This window comes from Orycteropus afer, unplaced genomic scaffold (assembly GCF_000298275.1).
Source record: "Orycteropus afer afer isolate SDZICR_OR568_19922 unplaced genomic scaffold, OryAfe1.0 scaffold00071, whole genome shotgun sequence".
NCBI lineage: Eukaryota > Metazoa > Chordata > Mammalia > Tubulidentata > Orycteropodidae > Orycteropus > Orycteropus afer.
The window spans coordinates 11,221,406-11,230,400 of NW_006921658.1; the positions used below are offsets into that span (position 1 = coordinate 11,221,406).

The following is an 8,995-nucleotide window of genomic DNA, read 5'->3' on the forward strand; positions in this document are numbered from 1 at the left end:
TTTTCTATTTTTTCAATAATAACAATATATATTTATTATAATAAAATTACTTAAAATACATTAACTTTGATACAATTCTACCCTTGTCACTGGTACGTCTTTTCTCTCCTGAAATAGTTAGTGCATCCACTCACTACATTTGTCCTTTCCTTTTACAGGGTCATAGAAGCATTTGTATTAGTAGAATTCAAGCCCTGTTGATGTGAGCACATGAACTATTTCAAATACCTATTTTACTTCATAATGAGTAGTCTTGTTTTCCTCATACATTATCAAATCTCCCAGATGATTTATTTCCTAGTTTCATTTTGCATCTTGTTTCCCTTCAAGGTAGTCAATACTGAGTGACCGGTGCATTTAATTACTTTTAAACTTTTGCAAAATTCCTTTATACTTCCCATTTTTACAGCTTTGCAATTTGCTTTATTGACCTGACCCTTTCACCAAGTTTCTGGCACTCAACATTTTAAGTATTTTGTTTTCTTCTGTCTTTGCCAGTGATATTGTCTGAGCTATGTTGTTGTTGTTGTTGTTATGTGCCGTCGAGTCAGCCCTGACTCATAGCGACCCCTCCTTGGGTTTCCGAGGCAGTATCTCTACGGAAGTAGGATTGCCCAACCTTCCTTCCGAGGAGTGGCTGTGTCTGAGCTACGAGTGTTAAATAGTCAAGTTTTTATTCCCTTTTTTGCCTTCTCACTCAGTGTCCCAAAAATAATGTCCTCCATGTGGCAGCCCAGCTTGTAAGAAAAAAATCAAAAGGACCTAATTTCTATCAGTTAAAAAAAAAAAAAAACAAACCTCCAAACTCATTGCCATCGAGTTGATTTTGACCCATAATGACCCCTCCTTGGGTTTCTGAGGCAGTATGTCTATGGAAGTAGATTGCCCGGTCTTCCTTCCAAGGAGTTGCTGGTAGGTTTGAACCACCAGTCTTCGGGTTAGCAGTCAAATGTGTTAGGCACTACACCACCAGAGCTCCCATTTCTATCAATAGGGAAATAAACTGATATGTTCCACTCAGTAGAATACTGCACAATATAACCCACTGCCATCAACTCAATTGTGACTCATAGCAACTCTCACTGGGTTTCTTTCCAAGGCGGTAAATCTTTACGGAAGTAGACTGTCCCTTCTTCCTTCTGCAGAGCGGCTGAGGGGTTTGAACTGCCAACTTTCTGGTTAGTAGTCAAATGCCTCAGGCACTATGCCACCAGAGCGCCTCAAACAATATAGTAAAATCATAAAATGTTGGGTAACAAAAACTAGTGGTAGAATGATACTTTAAGTATACAATGTATGTAAATCTTTCAACCCACTACCATCTAGTCATTCCAACTCATAGTAATCCCACAGGACAGAGTAGAATCGCTCCACAGGGTTTCCAAGGCTATAAATCTTTGTGGAGGCAGACTGCCTCATCTTTCTCCCAAGGAGCAGCTGGTGGGTTTGAGACACTGACCTTTTGGTTAGCAGTCCAATACTTTAACCACTATACCACCAAAGCACCTTAAGTTTTTCAAAACTATACTAATAAAATTATGTATTGTTCATGGTACTGAAGCAAACCTGAGTGAGGATAAATGAATTTATATTCTCTCTGAACTTTTTATTTGAGGTATAATAAAAATGTGATACGTGCAAACTTTTTACAAAAAAATAGGCCACACTTTGAGTGAAACACTTTTTTGGTATCCTTGCCTCTGATTCTGTAACTTTATCTACTTTTCCTGTCCAGGAAAATAATCAGGTAGATTAATGAGAATGGTGGTCATATATATAATGTAGAACATGTTTTATGGCCTATCTCCTTTACTATAGTTTTTGTGGGCTTAAAAATGAAACTGCCTTGTCTAATAATGAGATTTTAAAAACTCAAATAAAATACATTCTAGAACTATATTCTAGAACTCAGCAAATGTGTTAAGCCAAATTATTTCTACCTTCTCTATAAACATCACTGTTTAGGAAACATCCTCTTTTTTCCTAGCCTCACCAATCTGGCAGCAAAATCCTTTGAGAAAATATCTTGTAACCAAGAAGGCTGGCGGTTCAAACCCACCAGCCACTCCTCGGAAGGAAGATGGGGCAATCTACTTCTGTAGTGATACTGCCTTGGAAACCCAAGGAGGGGTCACTATGAGTTGGGTCTGACTCGACGGCACATAACAATAGCAACAACAACAATAATATTTAAAGTTATGGCCTGTAATTTCTATATCATCTCTTCTTCCATGGTCTACAGGTCTTGTTTCTGAACAATTTCATTTATTACTCTTTTGCATTTGGAAATGGAAGCCAAAGGCAGCTTGGGCTGTCCTCAAGAGTTGTGCTGAGCTCAGAAGCTTGGCCTTTACCTCCAGTGGCCTCCCTTCTTCAGGTTGGTCATGCTGTTCATTTCTTGATCTGCAAAGTCTGCTTTGAATGTTTTCGCCTTCATTTTTTGATGGGCATCTTGAAATAAACTCACATTCTTTATTCTTTGCTCTGAAAAAGCTCCATTAAAAGAAAATTCCTCAACCACCTATACGTTCTTATCCAGTTAATGTTTACTATTCCAAATGAAGTCCACAACTATTTTATTTATTTATGTATTTTGTGATATATTGTGGTATAGTGCCTAAGGCATCTGTCTGCTGACCAGAAGGCTGGCAGTTCAAACCCACCAGCCACTCCTCGGAAAGAAGGTTGGGCAATCTACTTCCATAGTGATACTGCCTCGGAAACCCAAGGAGGGGTCACTATGAGTTGGAATCGACTTGACAGCAGTGAGTTTGGTGTTTGGTTTTATATAGTTCTTGCTTTATCTTCTTGTCCATCACCTTTACATCCACAGAAACCTCTCATTCATTCTTTCACAGCACATCCACCCAACATACAAGTACCAGAATATCAGAGCAGCTTTGACTCACAGTTCTGTTTATTGAGGGAACAAACATTTTAGTTGAGAGAGTGAAGGATCAAGTGACCCAGGCTGTTTGCTCTTTTTTCAACAAAAAGCAAAAATAAAACCAAATCCACTGCCATTGAGTCGATTCTGACTCATAGTGACCCCACATGTAACAGAGAAAAATGCTTCATAGGGTTTTCTTAGCTGTAATCTTTATAGAAGGGTATCACCAGGCCTTTCATCCACAGTGCTGCTGGGTGGGTGTGAACTGCAACCTTCAGATCAAGAGACAAGTGCAAACTGTACCACCCAGGGACCTTTTCCTAAATAAAAAACCAAACCAAGCCCACAGCCATCAAGCCAATTCCAACTCTCAGTAACCCTACAGGACAGAGTAGAACTGCCTCACAGGGCTTCCAAGGCTATAAATCTTTAGGAAGTAGACTGCCTCATCTTTCTCCCACAGAATGGTTGTATGTTTCAGCTGCTGATTTTTTTGGTTAGTAGCCCAATGCTTTAACCACAGTGCCACCAGAGCTCCTTTACCCAATAAAAGAGGGATCTAATAACAAGCAGAGATCCAACTAATAATGTTCAGACACTACATTATAGACTCTTCACCAAACTCCATACCTCAAAAAAAAAAAAAAAAAACCTCACTGCCATTGAGTCGATTCCGAATCATGAGGTGACCCTCATTGGGTTTCTGAGATGGTAAATCCTTACAGAAGTAGATTGCTCCATCTTTCTTCCAAGGAGTAGCTGGTGGGTTTTTACTGCCAACCTCCTGGTTAGCAGCCAAATGCTTTAGGCACTACACCACCAGAGCTCCCTCAACTCCATACCTACCAAGAAGCATTTTGACAAATATGTGCTGTGTTAAAAATTGGGTACTGTGATATTAGCACTTCAAATAAGAAAATGTAATTCCTACCTACAAGAAACCTAGAGGAAGACACAGACACACAACACAGATTACAATATAATGTAGTGAGTGCATCAATCAATGCACGTATACACACATCCATTCATTTCTTGATGGCCTGGTCTGTGCTGTACAGTGGAGATACAGTGGTTAACAAGATAAAATCCTTGCTTTCATGAGTTCACATTTCAGTGGGGGTGGGGGTGGTATTAAGTACTTTATTTATTTATTTTGGTATAAGTTTTAATGTCTCTTTAGTCTTTTTTTTTTTTTAGTTTTTACTGTGATTTGGGTGAAAGTTTACAGAGCAAATTCACTTTCCATACAACAGCTCACGTACACTTTGTCTCATGACACTGACTGCAACTTCGCACTATGCAACAGCTCACCTTCCACTTTCTTCTCATCATTACCTCTCCCTGTGTCCTTCCCTCCTATGCACTCCTGCCCCCAAGCTGTCACCCGTGCATACAGAGTCCTTCTATGCTTCCATGATTGATCTTTCTAAGAAGTGTATCTACCTAATGTAAATGTTCAGCTCATATGCCTGTCTTTTGTTTGGCTGGAAGCCACAGGAGTGGGTTCAATTCCAGACCTGAAGGGGATCTAGGGACCATAGTCTCAATGGTTCCATCAGGCTCAACCTATTCCCTTTTTTTAAATGATTTTAAGTTTTAGTACACATTGTTCTCCCACTCTATCCAGGATGTCCTACATAGATTCCCCTCTGAGTTACTGACTGTGGTAGCTGGGCACTATCTAGTTCTTCTGGTCTCACAGTCGTATAGACTGAGGATCGCCATGGTGTCCAAGTCGCTTGGACTAATTGTTTCCATGTGTCTTTGGTTTTCTTCATTCTTCTTAGCTCTGGAGAGGAGAGACCCATCATTGCTTCTAGATGGCTACTTGTAAGCTTTTAAGCTCCTAGTCACTAAGGTAAGTGCTTTCAAAGTGTTTAATGAATAAAATTAAAGAGGGGCACTGGACAGTACCTAAGACAGGGCTGAAAGGTGACAACTGGCCTGAGAGGCCTGAGGGATGACAAGGACTCAGCCAAGTGAAAACCCATCCCCAAGCCCAAGGAAGACAAACATGGTAGCCCCAAGGCAGGCATAAGCTTGGCAGGAACTGGTTTGGTGTATCTGCAGCAGGAAGGTCAAGTTGAAATGTACAATAAAGGGAGAATGGAAAGAGATAAAGTCAAAAAGAAAAAAAAAAGGCTAGACATTTTAGGGCAGAGTAGGTCAAGTATGGAGTTTTGGAGGCAAGTGATTTAGCAGGGGAGTGACATGAGTTTGACTCATGATTTTTTTAAGAGATCCTTTTGGCTTCTGTGTGGATAAGGGACTGGAATGGGAACAAGCAGGCTAGTTAAGAGGCTTCTGAACTATGAGAAATGATGGTAGCTGGAATGAGGATGCTGGCAATGGAGATGGGGAGAAGTGGATGGATGCAGGACGTATATCTGTAGTTACAAGTTATCAAGTCAGTTCTGACTTGTGGTGACCCCATATGTGTCCAAGTAGAACTGTGTCCCTAGGGTTTTCAATAGCTGATTCTTCAGAAGTGAAGTACTTTGGATGCACCTCTGGGGTGGACTCACGCCTCCAACCTTCGGTTAGTAGCTGAGCACGTTCACTGTTTGCAGCATTCAAGAACTATCATAGTTGTTGCAGGAATTGAAAAGACTTGCTGACTGACTGGAAGGGGATAAAGTGGGGCTTGAAACGGAACAGTGATACCATAGGAGGGAAGCTCACCTCTACCTAGAGAGGGGAGAACCATGTCAGGGAACACTTTCTCAAAGAGGTAACATTTCAGCACAGTCTTAAAAGTAGGGAGGAGTTCTCCAGGCAGTCAAGAGACTGGAAAAGAACTCCAAGTAGAAGAAACGGTATACTGAAGGCATGGAGAGGGGGAGTTCCGAACTGTGTTGTTATTTTCCATTAGGACGTTTAGAGTATTATGATTATTATTACTATCATTCATTTAAAATCCTGATGCAAAACTCTGGCATTATCAGATTCTGAAAAGGCTGGATCTCTTTATGGCATGTTTCAGAAACAAGATGTAGCTGTTTATTTGCATTAATAAATATTTACTGAGTCCTACGATGTGCCAGGCAGCACTGTGCTAGAACGCAGTCCAGTGGTGAAGTCCCACATCCAGTACCAAGGTTACAAAATTATATAATCTCAGTTTGGGTAAGTGCAGTGAAAGAAAAGTACAATGAGACTGGTTCTAAAAAGAGAACCTCACCTACATGAGAGGCAGTTAAAAATAAGGCTTCCTTGAAGGAAAGGCTTTTAAACTGACACCTGACTGCTGTGTAGGAGTCACCCACATAAAGAAGTCTGGGACCTTTGTCAGGCAATAGAATAAAGGGGAGGATTGATAAAGCAGAGAGAAAAAAAGGAGTTGGTGAAAAGGTAAATTTGATTTTCAACTTTAGGTAACAAGTTGTCCAGCCTGCAAAACTACAGGTTAGACTCCCACAAACGGGAATGTAGTGTATCAGGTTTGCTGACAGGCTCCTAACCTGTTTTCTGGACTTTGTATCTTATAGGAAAAGATCTCCTTAAATGCTTTTTTTAAAAAAATGTTTTTTATTGTGTTTTAAGTGAAAGGTTCTTTTAACAATGTTTATACAACTTGTTCCAGTGTCACTGATTACAATTTTCACAATGTGTCAGCATTCTCATTATTTCCATTCTCTTTGTTCTGTTGCCATTAATTTAGCTTCCCTTCCCTTCCTTGCCTTCTCATGTTTGCTTTTGGGAGAATGCTGACCATTTGTTCACATATATGAGCGATACTGTTTACGTTATAAACCAATTTATTATTTAGCTGAAATCTCCTTAAACTCTTGCACTCAAAACTCACAAAGTGAAAAAGTATTCCTCAATCTTTCCAAAACGGCCAAAATTTTTCCCCAGGGCCACAGTCTGAAAAGTGAGGCCTAGCTCTAAAAAGAAGAAAATCTCCCTAAAGGATGGCACCTGGCTTCACATGCTTTTGCCCATTCTCCCTAGACTTCCCTACTAGCTTCCTACTTCTGATCGAGGAGTCTGAATGAATCATGTTGGATGGGATCTTAGAGCCACCACCACGACCTTTCCGCACAGGATGCAGGTGTGAGGCAGGCAAGGTGTGCACAGAAGGCAGAGGCGGCGGGAACCCAGGAGCCGCTAACCGCGTCCCAGCGCACCTGGAATCCCACCCTCGGCATCGCACGTTCACTCAGGCCGCGACCCCCAAGGCTCCGGTGGCCGAGGGCCTCCCCCACGCCCCGGCTCACCCTTCTCCTTGGTTATGATGGAGATGAGCGGCACCCGCGGGCGGTCGCTGAAGACCTCGGCCTGCTGCACCAGCGCCTCGCGCACGCTGTGGAAATCGTTGAGGACCACCACCTGGTAGTGGCCAATGAAGAAGCTGAAGATGTTGCCGTACACACAGGCCAGGTGGGCCATGAGCACATGCTGGCTTACAGCCCCGGGCTCCAGCCCTAAGGCCCTCACCTGGCGGTACACCCAACTGTGCCGCCGGAGGAAAGGCGGCAGCAGGACATAGCCGAAGTTGCCTACCAGGGGCCAGGGCGTGGGGCCGGGTGGGAAGCCTCGCGCCGGGTGCCGCCGCGCCCAGCTCCACCCCAGCAGCGCCACCAGGCCGAGCAGCAGCAGCTCGCTGCGGGTAGGGTCCAGCTGCAGCAGCCCAAGGGGCTCAAGTAAGAGGCTCAGAGGGCTGGGCAGACTCTCGGCGGGGGCCTGCGGCGGCCCCGGGGAAGCCATGGCTGGTGCACCGGCGATCGCACCCGTAGTCCTTGGTTCCACAGCCCTCGGCTTTTCTACTGTGTGCCTTGGGATTCTAGCTGACTCTTAACTAGGAGACACTACAGCAGATGTCTACGGTCCCTTCCTCTTTCATAACACCCCCTTCCCGGCGCTGCCTGCAGCCAACCCTTCAGAGAGGTCGGTGCCTGAGAGGAGCGGCAAGAGCGCACCGGATTGGCTGCGCCCACCGTATTATCACCGCTTCCACCAATCAGCGACGTCCGAGCTCTAGGGACGTGCCCGCAACCCGGCAGCAGAGCTCCGCGGCAGACTCAGGCGAGTAATGTGAAAGTGCTTCGTAGTCTGGTAGCGCCTTTGCTCTAGATTCTGGTTGAGGGTGACCGCCCTTGAGATAGGGGATGCTTTGAACGCAAATCTTGCGCTCTGAGTGGCTGTGGGGTTTCCTTGTGTCAATAATCAGTTCACAACTGAGCGCGTAAAGCGTACCAGGTTGTACTGAATCCCGGAAGACTGTTACAAACAGCGCCCTGAGGTGACTCAGTCTCAACACTAGCATCTCTGCCTTATTGGGGAGAATGAGGTCCCCACCCCATCTCTCAAAAGATTTTGGTGTAAAGTGTCTGTTAATAAAAAGACAAAAAAAAAATCCAAACCAAGATTCACAGCGAGGAAGAACTATTTCCTACACCCAGAGGCAGCATCAGGGTAATGGACAATCATTGGAAGTAGAATTTGGTGTTGCTGACCCCCAAAGCTGCAGAAAGGAGACAGTAAAGCAAATATCCTTGCAAAAGTTGAAAGTTTGGAGTCCATTTTTACTTGTGGCTTCAATAAGCAGAAGATCTAATCTGGGAGTAGATAAACAAGAATTTTCTTGGGGAATTTACGTAACTAATACTGTGGTTGTGCTATTAAGTATAGAATTATATAATACTGTTAAAGTCTTAATCTTTTGTAATAGTAGTTCCTAGTTGCTTCAATTCCTGTCTTCTACAGGCCAATCCTTTGGTTTCTCTTTATATTATGTTGACAAATGTGGAAATGCCGATATCAAACATCTTTTATTTACTAAAAGGTGAGTTTCATATGTCAATCTAATTGATGATAATGGACAAATCTATTTCTTGACTTCTGTTCTTTCATCTTTTTTTTTTTTTGTGTGTGTGTGATTGACTTATTTCACTCAGGATACTGTCCTCCAAGTTCATCCAGGTTATGCAGTGTTTTGCAGATTCTATATTATTCTTTAGGGTTGCATAGTATTCCATTGTATGTATGTACCATAGTTTGGTTATCCATTCTTCTGTTGATGGAGAACTAGGTTGGTTCCATGTTTTGGCTATTGTAAATAGTGCTGCAATGAATATGGGTGTGCACATATCTGTTCTTGTC

The 8,995-nt window shown here is 43.0% G+C and overlaps 1 protein-coding gene across 1 annotated transcript in view; it reads right to left on the reverse strand.

Annotated features, from left to right (window-relative positions):
• LOC103196926 (cytochrome P450 2U1) overlaps positions 1–7,600 on the reverse strand; it is a 41,316-nt gene extending 33,716 nt beyond the window's left edge. The window contains exon 1 of the mRNA XM_007940769.2: positions 7,111–7,600. Within this exon, the coding sequence (XP_007938960.1) occupies positions 7,111–7,600 (490 nt within the window). The remainder of the gene's footprint in view (positions 1–7,110) is intronic.
• Positions 7,601–8,995: the final 1,395 nt, after the last annotated feature.